This window comes from Vanellus vanellus (assembly GCF_965231255.1).
Source record: "Vanellus vanellus genome assembly, contig: HAP1_SCAFFOLD_58, whole genome shotgun sequence".
Classification (NCBI taxonomy): domain Eukaryota; kingdom Metazoa; phylum Chordata; class Aves; order Charadriiformes; family Charadriidae; genus Vanellus; species Vanellus vanellus.
This window is the reverse complement of record NW_028127658.1, coordinates 1156142-1168096: the sequence shown is the minus strand read 5'-3', so window position 1 is coordinate 1168096 and position 11955 is coordinate 1156142. Positions and strand designations below refer to the sequence as shown.

The 11955-nt window shown below is 57.3% G+C and overlaps 1 protein-coding gene across 1 annotated transcript; it reads left to right on the top strand.

Annotated features, from left to right (window-relative positions):
* Positions 1-2887: 2887 nt before the first annotated feature.
* Positions 2888-9484, top strand: LOC309685118 (acrosin-like; the record flags this gene model as incomplete). Its single annotated transcript, XM_082500932.1, has 5 exons — positions 2888-3048; positions 3387-3652; positions 3919-4064; positions 4538-4708; positions 9470-9484. 5 exons carry the CDS (start codon positions 2888-2890, stop codon positions 9482-9484), a joined length of 759 nt encoding a protein of 252 aa, XP_082357058.1.
* Positions 9485-11955: the final 2471 nt, after the last annotated feature.

Here is an 11955-nt window from a genome sequence, read left to right as displayed (position 1 = left end):
AAATTGGTCTAATTGTTTTGACAAACCTAGGGGATCTTCCAACAATTTCTTCATTTCTTTTTTAAAGTTCCTGACTTCCGTACTGGTTAGGGGCACATTCAGAAATCCTGCCCCATTTTGAACTCCTGGCATCGGGACCTCCCGTAAAGGATGCAGCCCAATTGGTTCCGTCATCTCCTCTTTTTCTTCCACTATGGACCTCCCCACTTCCCGCCTCCGTCTCCTCTGGCATTCCCTTCTAACGGGGGCCTGAGGCTCTCTTGTGCCTTCCGGAGGGTCCGGGTTATATGGGGGAGGTAAGTATTCAAGAGGATCCCAGACTGGTCTCTGGTCCTCCTCCTTCTCCTTCTCCTTTTGTGTCTCCCATTTAAAAACCCCTGCAGCTCCTTTCCAACACGCTGCATACTCGCTTTCTTCTTGATCAAATGATTCTATAGAGTTAACGTATACATTTAGTGCTTGACACAGCTGTCCCTCTACAGAACCATACTTTGGCCAATACAACCTGTCTGGCCTCATGGGCTCTTTGGTCCATTTAAACATACAGTAATTGATCATCTTTGCTTTATCCTTACCCCGGGTGCAGGACTCTCCTTCCTGCCCCCGTTGTAACAACATCCTCCCGAATGGACTGTCCGGAGGTATTTCTGGAATTCCCTAATCAGCTTTTCCCTTAGATTCCTTTTTACTTTTCCCTTGTCCCATTTTTTTACCCCGGGGGATCTCTCAACTCCAGCCTTTCGCTTCGTCTCTTCACCGGCCGGTCTCCTCGCGGAGATACGGAACCGCAGTTAGAAAGACTCCGCACTCGCTTCGCAGATCTAGTCCGCGTCTCACTCACACCACTCTCAATCCCCCGTCACCCAGCCGCCCGAGTAGTACTTAACAGTCAATTTTCTTACCCGGGTCTCGTGCACAAGTATTATCGGCTGCCGCGGTTATCCCTGGGACCCCTCTTTGGTCCACGAGCCCCTTCACCGGGCTGTTGCCGCTGGTCCGTCACCGAGGGCGGGGAGAATCCGAGGATTGCTGAAATCAGCAGTGGCGCGCCGTCCCGGTCTACTCACCCGTCCAAGGCTCCGAACGTGGGCTTCAGGTCTCCTGGACGAGCCCCCAAATTGTGAGAAACACACTCACTGTATTGAATTTTAGTCTGGGGCAAATTCGGTGGAGCTAACACCCCAAACACGCCCCCACCACACATGGAACACCCCACGTCATGCACACAGTGCTCGTGCACGTCATGCACAGAGCGTGGAAGGCATGCACATGCAGCACGCACACACACACACAGTGCGGGCACACACAGCCTGCCAGCATACGCACAAAATGCCCGCACACACGGCACGCGCTCGACCCAGTGAACGCATACCTGCAGTGCGCACGCTCACAGGCTCATCTACACCACACTGCACGTAAACAGTGTGCACCCACCGTGTGGGTACTGGGACACGGAGTGCACCCAGACACCGAGTGCACCCACACACAGGGCACACACGATGCGTGCACACACAGAGTGCAGCACACAAACTGACGTGCCGGCATTTCCCAGTCCCTGAAGGGCCGACAGGAGAGCTGGGGAGGGACTTTTTACAAGGGCGTGTAGTGACAGGATGAGGGGGAAGGGCTTCAAACTGGAAGAGGGGAGGTTTAGAATAGATCTTAGGAAGAAATTCTTGACTGTGAGGCTGTTGGACCCTGGGGCAGGTTGTCCAGAGAAGCTGTGGCTGCCCCATCCCGGGAAGTGATCAAGGCCAGGTTGGACGGGGCTCTGGGCAACCTGGTCTGGTGGGAGGTGTCCTTGCCCAGGCTGGGGGGGTTGGAACTTGATGGTGTTCAAGGTCCCTTCCAACCTAAACCATTCTGTGATTCTGTGTGTGCGCCCAGGCGTGCGCATAGGTACGGAGTGCAGCATGTGGGTGTGCTGGACTCGTCCCACACGCACATCACCGCTTGCCTGCTGCGGCTGTAGCCAGATGGGCTCCTCAACACCCACAAAGGTGCGTGCTGCCTGTAGCAGTTCTGTTCTCTGGTGTATGTGTTTTGGGAAGGCCCTGGTGGCAAAGGGCTGCAGAGAGCGGGGTGGCAGTGAACTTCCCCAAGAGGCCGCGATGCCACACGGGGTTTTTTGCTGCCAGCAGGCAGCGCTCGCAGCCAGGCGCTGCTGCCTGCCGCGGGGCCTGCACAGCCTCGTCCCGCAGGCAGAGCGTTCAGCGGGGGTCTGTCGGGGGTGTCCCATGCCGGCTTCTGCCTCCCCTCCTGCCGGGAACCCCCCATGGTGCCCCCCCTTCTGCCAAGAGGCCACCGGGCCCGGTGCCCGGAACCAGCGACTCTGTGACATCAGCCCCGGGAACAAGAGCACCGTGGGCAGCGTGAGCACTGCGGGCACTACGTCGGCTGCGGCACTGGTGGCGACAGGCCCTCGGTTCGCTTCTTGCAGGTGCCACGTGCCGCCACTGGCAGCAATGAAACTGCTCCTCGTCGTCGTCCTGCTGGCCCTGTGCTGGCCTGTGCAAGGCGCGTGGGACAGCTGTGGGTAAGTGGCCCCAGGCTCTGGGGGGGAGCTTGGGCAACCCTGATGGGGTTCACTGGAGGGAGCCCGCTTGTCCCCCGTGGCCACAGCTTCCCCAACCCCGCCTGGGAGCCTCAGATCCTGGCCAGCACCCCGGCTGCTGGCACAGCTCCTCTGCGGGGCTCAGGCAGAAACAGGGGCGCACGCCCGCCCGCCCCAGGGGGTTCCCTGGCCCTGCTGTCCGTGCAGCGCCTTGTGGGGAGGGAAGAGGGCTGACCTTCAGCCTGAAGCGCAGCACGCCGTGGAGCAGGACAGTCATGAGTTTCTGGTTACAGAGGGACCTGCGGGCTCCGGCCCATGGCTTACCAGTACGGCATGTCGCGCGTGGTGGGTGGCACCGATGCCCGTCCAGGAGCCTGGCCCTGGATCGTCAGCATCCAGGACCCCTGGGAAGCAGGCACGGGGCACATATGTGGAGGGTCCCTCATCAGCCCACAGTGGGTCCTCACGGCGGCACACTGCTTCATCGAGGCCAGGTAAGGAGGGCCAGGGAAGGGGGCTGTCCCCACCACCCTCGCGGGTGCCCTGTGCGCAGCACCGCCTGCTACTCCCATCCCCGTTCCTGCCAGTACGCCCAGTGCCTGGGCACTGCCGAGCCCAGCCCAGAGACTGCTCAGGAGAAGGCTGGGCTCGGGCCACTGCTTCCTAGCAGCCTCCAGCGCCACATGGCTCGTGCCTAAGGCATGCCAGGGCGGTGGCAGCCTGCGTGGCACTGCTCTCCTCTCTGCCCTGGGAAGCAGAAGGCAGGAAACGGCGGGGCTGCTGCACCACGCGGCTCCGCTCCCTCTGACCCCCCTCTCCATCTGCCTTCCAGGCACATCAGCATGTGGCGCGTGGTGATCGGGGCCACCCAGTTGACTCGGCTGGGCCCCGAGGCCCAAGTGCGCCATATTAAGCGGCTGCTGGTTCACGAGCACTACAGGAATATCACGCAGAGGAACGACATCGCCCTGCTGGAGCTGGACCAGCCGGTCCAGTGCAACTACTACACCCAGCTTGCCTGTGTGCCCGACGCCTCACTTAGAGTGTCAGAGCTGCACACCTGCTACGTCAGCGGTTGGGGCGCCACCACTGCAAGATGTGAGTTCCCCAAAAGTGCTGGTGTCCTGAGTGCAAGCTCGGCACACTGGGGAGAGGGGTTGGGCTTCCCGAGAGCGGAGGCGAAAGCCGCAGTCAGGCTGCGGGGACGTATGCCTCCGGAGAGAATGGGCTGACCCACCGCCCAAAGCCAGACAGAGGGGAAACACGGGCACAGTGCCTTCAGGACGCAAAGCCAAGCCCTAGGGAAGGGGTTCACCCAGGCAGGGGGGGAGCTGCTGGGGCTTCATTGCTTTCTGTGCTCACAGTTGCAGGGTCAACGGATGTCCTGCAGGAGGCCAAGGTCCAGCTCATTGATGTCAACCTCTGCAACAGCAGCGGGTGGTACAGAGGGGCCATCCACAGCCACAACCTGTGTGCTGGCTATCCGCAGGGTGGCATCGACACCTGCCAGGTAGGACGTGCTGCAAGTCAAGCCCCGGCAGCACCGGCAGCCCTCTCGCAACGCCCAAACATCGCCCGGCACGTGCTTGGCCTGGCAAGTCACCCTGCCACCGCTTGGTCTCCACTGCTGCTGGGGCTCACCTCCCCTTCCCCAGCTGCAGGTCCTTGCCCAGTGCCCGCCTTGTCCCAGAGCCCGGGGACGCTGCCCAGAAAGCCCATCCTGTGCTCCCGGCAGCCCATAGGTCCAGATCCCAAAGCATCCCCCTTCCACACAGCCGGGAGCACTGTGCAGAGATGAGAGAGCGCCCGACCTTACAGGCCCTCCACCCCCTCCCACACGAGGCTCTGTAGGCTCCAGCGCCGGAGCAGCGCCGTTGTGTGCAGTGAGCAGAGCTCTGGCAGGTGCTGGGAGAGAGAAGGAGCCGGCCAGAGCGCTGACAGCGGCCACCCAACACCACCTCAACCCTCTCTCCTCCCCTGCAGGGTGACAGTGGTGGTCCTCTGGTGTGCAAAGACAACAACGCGGACTACTTCTGGCTTGTTGGGGTGACCAGCTGGGGGAGAGGCTGTGCCAGAGCCAAACGGCCCGGAGTCTACACCTCCACCCAGCACTTCTACAACTGGATCCTGGTCCAGATGGGACTGAGCCCAGCAGTAAGGGGTACTCCAACAGCACGGGCTTGGAGTCATTTTCTCACTGCCTCAACCCCTTATCAGAGGCCAAGGCCAACACCAACACCACCGGGCACGATTAGCTCCTGCCCATTTCCACTCCAGAAGCTGGTGGAATTCTTTACTCGGGTGCAGGAGCTGCTGCAGGTCCTGTGGGGGAAAAAGGCTTGAGCAGCGTGACGAAGAGGCTCCAGAGCAGGCCGCCCTGTTCCACGACCATTTCCTTCCGGGGCAATGCCTGCTGAGCCAAAGGCAGCCTCAGTGCCGAGGCCTGCTCTGTCCTGCCCGCGCTCCTCTGAGCGCAGAAGGGCTGATGTTGACTCGGTTGTAGAAATAAAGTTCCTGATTTTCACAGCTGAGCGTGCTTGAGTCCAATTCAGTCTCCGGTGCAAGGCAAGGACTTGCGTGCCCGGCGCCTGCCAATGAGGCTGCAGGCAGACAGCAGGGCACGAAGGGAAAGAGTGACTCCCAAGGGCTGAAACGGTGCCTGGTCAGAGAGGAGGGTGCTCAGAGCCACCATGGGACGGAGAAGACTGGCACATGGAGGATAGGAAACAGTGATGTGACCTGCAGACAACTTTGGGGGTATGCATTAAGGCACACAGCTGGAGATTAGGGCCCAGTGTAAGCCGTAGCTAATTGAACAGACGGTGTGAAACTGCTGAGCGTGACAAGAGAAATTGCTGACCACAGCAAAGAGTGAGAAGCCAACAGGGCTCTCAGTCCCAGAAGGAAGAGCCGGATTTCAGGGGTAGTTAACGGGGGATTGATCCCCCCTTGTCTCCATTTTCCCTGCTTGAACATCCCCCTCATCTTCCTTGACTCCTCCCTTTCTCCTCCCTTGTCTCTCCTCCCAAACAAGGGACCCACCCCAGGTCACTTCCTCTCCTCCCAGGTTTGCTCCATCGCTGAAGAGATTTGGTGTTTCAGGTGCTGGCAGCTCGGTCGCCTGGGACCGCCATGGCATTACTGATGCGGCTTCCTGGGCACTGCTGGCCCTGCTAGATTCCTCTGCCCACACTGACCCCAACCATTCCTCCAGTTGTCTGTGCAGTGTGGCCACTCTCATCGTTCCTCCTTGACCACCTGCCAAACGTGGTGCTGGAATAGCAGAGTACCCACAGAAGAAGGTTTGCTCCATCGCTGAAGAGATGGGGTGTTTCAGGTGCTGGTAGCTCGGTCGCCTGGGACTGCCTTGGTCCCCGCCACTGCCTGCATGCATGTGGGCCACCCCCACGTACTGGGTCCATTAATTTGGACAGGTATGCCACTGGTTTCCTTTCTCCGCCCCGTCCCTCCATTAGGACTCCATGCGCTATCCCTTCTGCCACGTTTACAAGAAGGTGAAATGATTTTGGTTTCTTTTTTTTTTTTCTAGGGAGGGGAGGGCTAAAACCAGGGCTTTTATTAGCTTCTGTTTCAGTTTTTGTAATGGCTCCTGTTTGTCTTCTGTCCACTGTAGTGGACCTTCTTTTACTAGTTTGTCATACAGAAATTTTACTAATTGAGTGTATCCCTCAACCCATAGTCTACAGTACCCTAGTAACCCTAAAATCTTCCTTATTTCTCTTTTTGTTCTTGGGACACTTAAAGCTGTAATCCCAGAAATTCGTTCTGGATTGATTTCTCTTTTTCCTCCACTAATTAAATGCTCTAAATACCTTACTTCCTTTTGTACAAACTGCAGTTTTGCCTTTGACACTCTTAATCCTTGTTCTCCTAAAAAATTCAGCAAATGTATCGATGTCTCTTTCTGACTTTCTGCTCTTTCTCTCCCGATACCAACAGATCATTTACATATTGCAAGATTCGTACTGCGGGTTCTGCCTGGAACTCCCCTAAAATTTTCTCTAGCATCTGTCCAAATAGATTTGGGGATTCTGTGAACCCTTGAGGCAGGGAGGTCCAGCGGAGTTGCTGCTTCCTCCCGGTGTCCGGATCTTCCCATTCAAAGGCAAATAAGTTTCTACTCTCCTCTGCTAACGGACAGGCCCAAAAGGCATCTTTAAGGTCTATTACACTAAACCATTTACGATTATGCGATATTTTACTCAGGAGGGTATATGGGTTCGAAACCACAGGCTGCCGAGTCTGTACTCGTTTATTGACTTCTCGTAGGTCTGCGACTAATCTCTATCTCCCCTCAGCCTTCTTGACCGGTAGAATTGGACTATTGTAAGGTGACATCCAGGGTTCCAACAATCCATCCTTCAACAATGAATCAATTACTGGTTTTAGACCTTTCCTCCCCTCATAAGATACGGGATATTGTTTTATCCTTACTGGCCAGTCCTCTTTAACTTCTATTTTTGCACAGGTTCATTTACTTGTGCTGGTTTTTTCTCCTGGCAACGCCAGCAGCAGAGCCGTCGGAGGAGAAGGGTGAGTGCCAGGCTGGTGGTGCGGAGGGGCGTGAGTGTGATGTGCGCGGTGGCCCCGGAGGGCACTGAGAAGGGTCGGTTGGTCTGGCTGTGCGGGAGGATGCTCTGCCTGCAGCGACGGCCCGAGCAAGCGCGGCCTTGGGGAACCGTCTGGTTGAGCGTTTGTTGGTGTGCTGGAGAAGAGCTGGGCAGGTGTCCCGAAGGGCAGTGTTTGGTGGGACCTCCTTCACCCCAAAGCTTTGTGGGACCTTTTTGAAGCCACCCTGGTGAGGCCTCTGCTCCTTCCACCCAAGTACTTTACGTTTCACACCGTGGAGTGGTCATTTCTGACTGCATCCTCAGCAGGACCTGGGGCCGGTGGCTGTAGCTTCAACTGTGGAGCTCTAGAGACCTGGGAAGGATGGAGGAGAAGGAATGAGGCTCCTGGTGAAGGGAGGGAAGTGAGGAGGTGCGGTGTCCACGCTGGCCTTGAGGAGTGGCTGGGCAGGAGAGGACATGTTGGTGTAGGAGCCATGGAGCAGCCCGTGGCCAGAAGCAGAGGGTGGACACGGGGAGCATGGGCTCGCTGCGAGGAGCACAAAACCTCGGTGTGGGTGGTTTAAATGGAGGTCTGGGAGCGAGAGTGGCATCCAGCCTGGGCAGGGGAGCTGGGTCTTGTCCTCCACGTGAGCAATGGTGGTTTGCAGGTAGCATCTGGTTGCACTTGCTGGAACGCAGAGCAGGAGAGAGTTGTGTCCTGGTTTTCCCCTACAAAGGCAGGACACGGGTGGAAATGTGGCAGCGGGGAGGGACTGGGAGTAACTGGGACCCCCATGCGCCTCCCAGCCCCATCGCGCTGGGATGGGGCTGCACATCACCCCAGGGTTTCAGGGCTTGAAGCGTTGTCCCCGTGTCCCTGCCGGGCTCACAGTGGTGGCACGCTGCTCTGCGTCGGGCTGGGGGTGGCTGGGAAAGGTCTGGCACGCTGGGGCCATCACTGACTCTCATTTTCTCTCCGACCATAGAGCTCCTGGGCGTACCTCTCAGGTCTGTACGGAGCCCCCCTGGCCGGCGCCTGCTCCAGGCTGAACAACCCCAACGCTCAGCCTGTCCTCCCAACAGAGGGGCTCCAGCCCTCACAGCATCTCCGTGGCCTCCTCTGGCCCTGCTCCAGCAGGTCCATGTCTTTCCTATGTTGGGGGCTCCAGAGCTGGATGCAGTACTCCAGGTGGTGTATCACCAGAGCAAAGCAGAGTGACAGAACCACATCCTTCACCCTGCTGGCCACACTTCTGATGCAGCCTGGGATATGTGTGGTTTTCTGGGCTGTGATCACGCATTGCCATCTCATGTTGAGCTTCTCATCAGTCAGCACCCCCAGGTCCTTCTCCTCAGGGCTGCTCTCCATCCATTCTCCGCCCAGCCTGGATTTGTGCTTGGATTGCCCCGACCCAGGTGCAGGACCTTGCACTGGGCCTCATTGAACTTCATGAGGTTGGCATGTGCCCACCTCTCCGTCCTGTCGTTAGTAGAAGGCCAGGCCTGCAGCACCCTGGTTATCAACCCGGCTTGGGTGGGAGGGGATGCTCCTGCATGGGGGGGTTGCCCTGCGCTGGGGGGGGACATCCCACCGAGGGAAAGTCTTGCCGAAGTGGGGGCCGCGCTCATGCTCCCTCTACCCCATCCCTCCCCAGATCGCCCCCGTCAGAAGGTCCCGAGGGCAGCGAGCGGATGGTCATCATCATGGGGCCGCCTGAGGCTCAGCTCAAGGTGCGCTGGGTGGGGGCTGTGGGTGGGGGGGACAGTAAGGGCCAAGTCGAGAGCATCCCTGTGGTCACCACGGTGCTGCCAGCCTGGCTTGGCCTCCCTCAGCACCAGGGGAGTTCTTTGCTGGGTACCGTGGTTTTGATGCTGCTGGACGTGGGGACATCATCAGCTTTGGGGATGGAGGGGCACAGCGGGCGCTGCCTGATGGTTTTCCTTCGCATCCGTCTCCTCCCCAGGCCCAGGGGTGAATATTTGGGAAGCTGAAAGAGGATAACTTCTTTAACGCAAAAGAAGAAATGAAGCTTGAAGCCCACATCAAGGTGCCTTCCTTCACCGCTGGCCACGTGACAGGCAAAGGTGGCAAAATGGTGGGGGGTGGTGCCCCGGGGATGCAAAGTTGGGCATCACCCATCACCCCTGCCCACCCCAGGGGGACAAATCCCGGGTGCTCAGTGGTCTCAGCGATGTCTTGACCCTCAGCCCCCATGTTCTGGTGGTGGTTCTCGTTGGTCCCAAGGAAGGGGGAGACACACACAGGGTGCCTGGTGCTGTCGTGACTGTGGCAGTGGAGGATTTTGGCTCTTCCACAACAGAAGCCTCTTGTGGTTCGCTCCAGGTGAACGAACTGTAAAACGTAACCAGCACGGAAGTCCTTGTGCCACGAGACCAAACCCCGGACAAGAACGAGGAGGTCATCGTTAAAGTCATTGGGCATTTCTTTGCCAGTCAGGTACAGTTTGGCCGCGGCTTTACCCGATCCTCCCCGGCCGCTTTCATCCACCGAGGAAAGGCGCGGGGTGGCTGAGCCCAGCACCACCCGAGCGTCCTGCCACTCTTCTTTTGGGAGGTCCCTGTGCCCCCAAGATGCACTGAAGGTGTTTCGGTAGCTCCCCCCGGCTGTGCGAGAACTGAAATTGAAGATTGGCTTGATTGATCTAAAAATGGGTGTTTTGGATGCTGTGCAGAGCAGCACCCGGGGTGTGAATGGACTCCTCTGTGCAGGCAAAGCCACCCGCATCCCACCTGGGTGCATCTTCCATAACCTTGTCTCCTGTCCACTCGAGCAGGATCGCAGCACCCCAGAAAAATTCAGGTGCTCTCGAGGAGCGATGGAGGAAGCACAAGTTAAAAAAAAAAAAAAAAAACAACAACAACAACAAAAAAACCAACACCCAAAACCGCCCCCAGAATTAATTATGGCTTGTCCAGAGTGACAAGTTGGGAGCATTGAGATGCTCGGTGGCAGCTCGGGTGTGGGTGGTGGGGGGAGAAGCGGTGTCCTGACCCCCACCTCTTGCTTTTCCCCTCTCCTCCCCAAGACTGCACAGCGCAAGGTGAGGGAAATGCTCCAGCAGGTGAAGCAGCAGGAGCAGAAACACGCTCTGGGAGCCCCGGCCTCGCAGCACAGCAAGGGAAGCTCCTGCCGTGCTGCCCAGCACCACCCGATGAATGTAACCCCGCCGCCGGACATCCCCCCCCTCCCAAACCCTCCTCCCCCCCCCCCCAGCAGGTCAGGGGAGCAAACCAAAGACCCCCCCAAACACACAGCCCCCCATTCCCCGCGGCGCTGCGAGGATGCACAGCCGAGGGGTACGGGGAGGGCTCTCTCCATCCCACAGCCTCCCCCTTCCTCCTCCCTCGCCTCCCGACGCTATCCCTTTAGTTGGACTAACAGGGGCAGGTTTGGGTACCTCAGCACCTCGCGCTTGTGTCTCCCTTTTAGAGATTTTGTGTGCCTTGGAAACCTGAGAGTTGGAGGGTTTTTTTATTAATTTTCTAATAAAAAAAGAACCGAGTAGGAAAAGCGATGGGGATAGGCACCACTGTGGTCATTCTCTCCGGGGCGTTGTGGAGGAAGGCTGCCAGTCTTCCTCCCAGTGTACTTTTCCCCGTTGGCTCCAGACTGCTGCTGGGGCTGAGCTCTGAGCCGCCAGAGCGGTTCTCAGCAGACGGTCACTCGGCGCAGACAATGAGGCCCTGAATAGCCCTTCCTGTGCTCTTGATGGCTCCGGACGGCTCTGCTCCTCTGCTGCTTCTAAGGTGGGGCTGCCCCAGTGCCCTCACTCAGGAGCCTTTTGTCTGTGCAGGTCTCACTTGTGACAGGGGGTGGGGGTGTTGCCAAACTAACTGCTGTGTTGCGATGTGTGAGTGGGTGTTCCTGCCCGTGTCAGTGCCAGAGCTCTTCCGTAGGCTCCTTCTGCCAGCGGAGAGCCAGGGGCCGCTCCTTCAGGAGAGAGCTTGTTTAAAAAGAGAAAAAAAAAAAAAAAAAGGGAGGGGGGATAAAGGGAAAAAAAAATGTGGAAAAAAAAAAGGGGGGGAAAAGAAAAAAGGGGAGAAAAGTAAAAAAAGAGAAAAGTGAAAACGGGGGAAAAGGGGGAAACAGAGAAAAAAGGGGGAAAAGGCAAAAAAAAAAGGGAAAAAACAAAGGGGAAAAAGAGGAAAAAAGTAAAAAAAGAGAAAAAGTAAAACGGGGGGAACGGGAAACAGAAAAAAGGGGCGAAAAGCAAAAAAAAAAAAAAAACAACAAAAAGGGAAAAAGAAAAAAGGGGAAAAGAGAAAAGGGGGAAAGAAGTGAAAAAAAGGAGAAAAAAAATGGGGAAAAGGGGAAACAGAAAAAAGGGGGAAAAAGCAAAAAAAAGGGAAAAAGAAAAAAAGGGGAAAAAGAGAAAAAAGGAGGGGGAAGCAAAAAAACAAAAGGGAGAAAGAAGAAAACCCCCACATATTAAAAAAGAATGGTAGAAAGGAAAAACCAAACCAAACCAAGGAAGGAAAGTGGGAGCAGCCGCCGGGCAGGAGGAGGGACAGAGCCGGGGGAGGGGGGGGGAGGTGGGGGGAGGTGGCGGTGCCAGCGCCGGCCTCGGGGGCTGCGACACCACGTTTTTGTCCTCTACTGCAAAGTGTTCTGTGAAAAAAAAACAACCAAACCCCACCCAACGACAACATCATCACAAGAAAAAGAGAAATCTCTGCAGCTCACAGGAGCCTGAGCTCGCTCTCCGTTGCTCTCTTTCCAGTGTCTCGGGGGGGTCATGGCCGAGCTGAGATTGGGGGGTGGTGGTGGTGGGAGTTTGCCCCATGGCTGTGATGGGGGGAGAAGGGGTG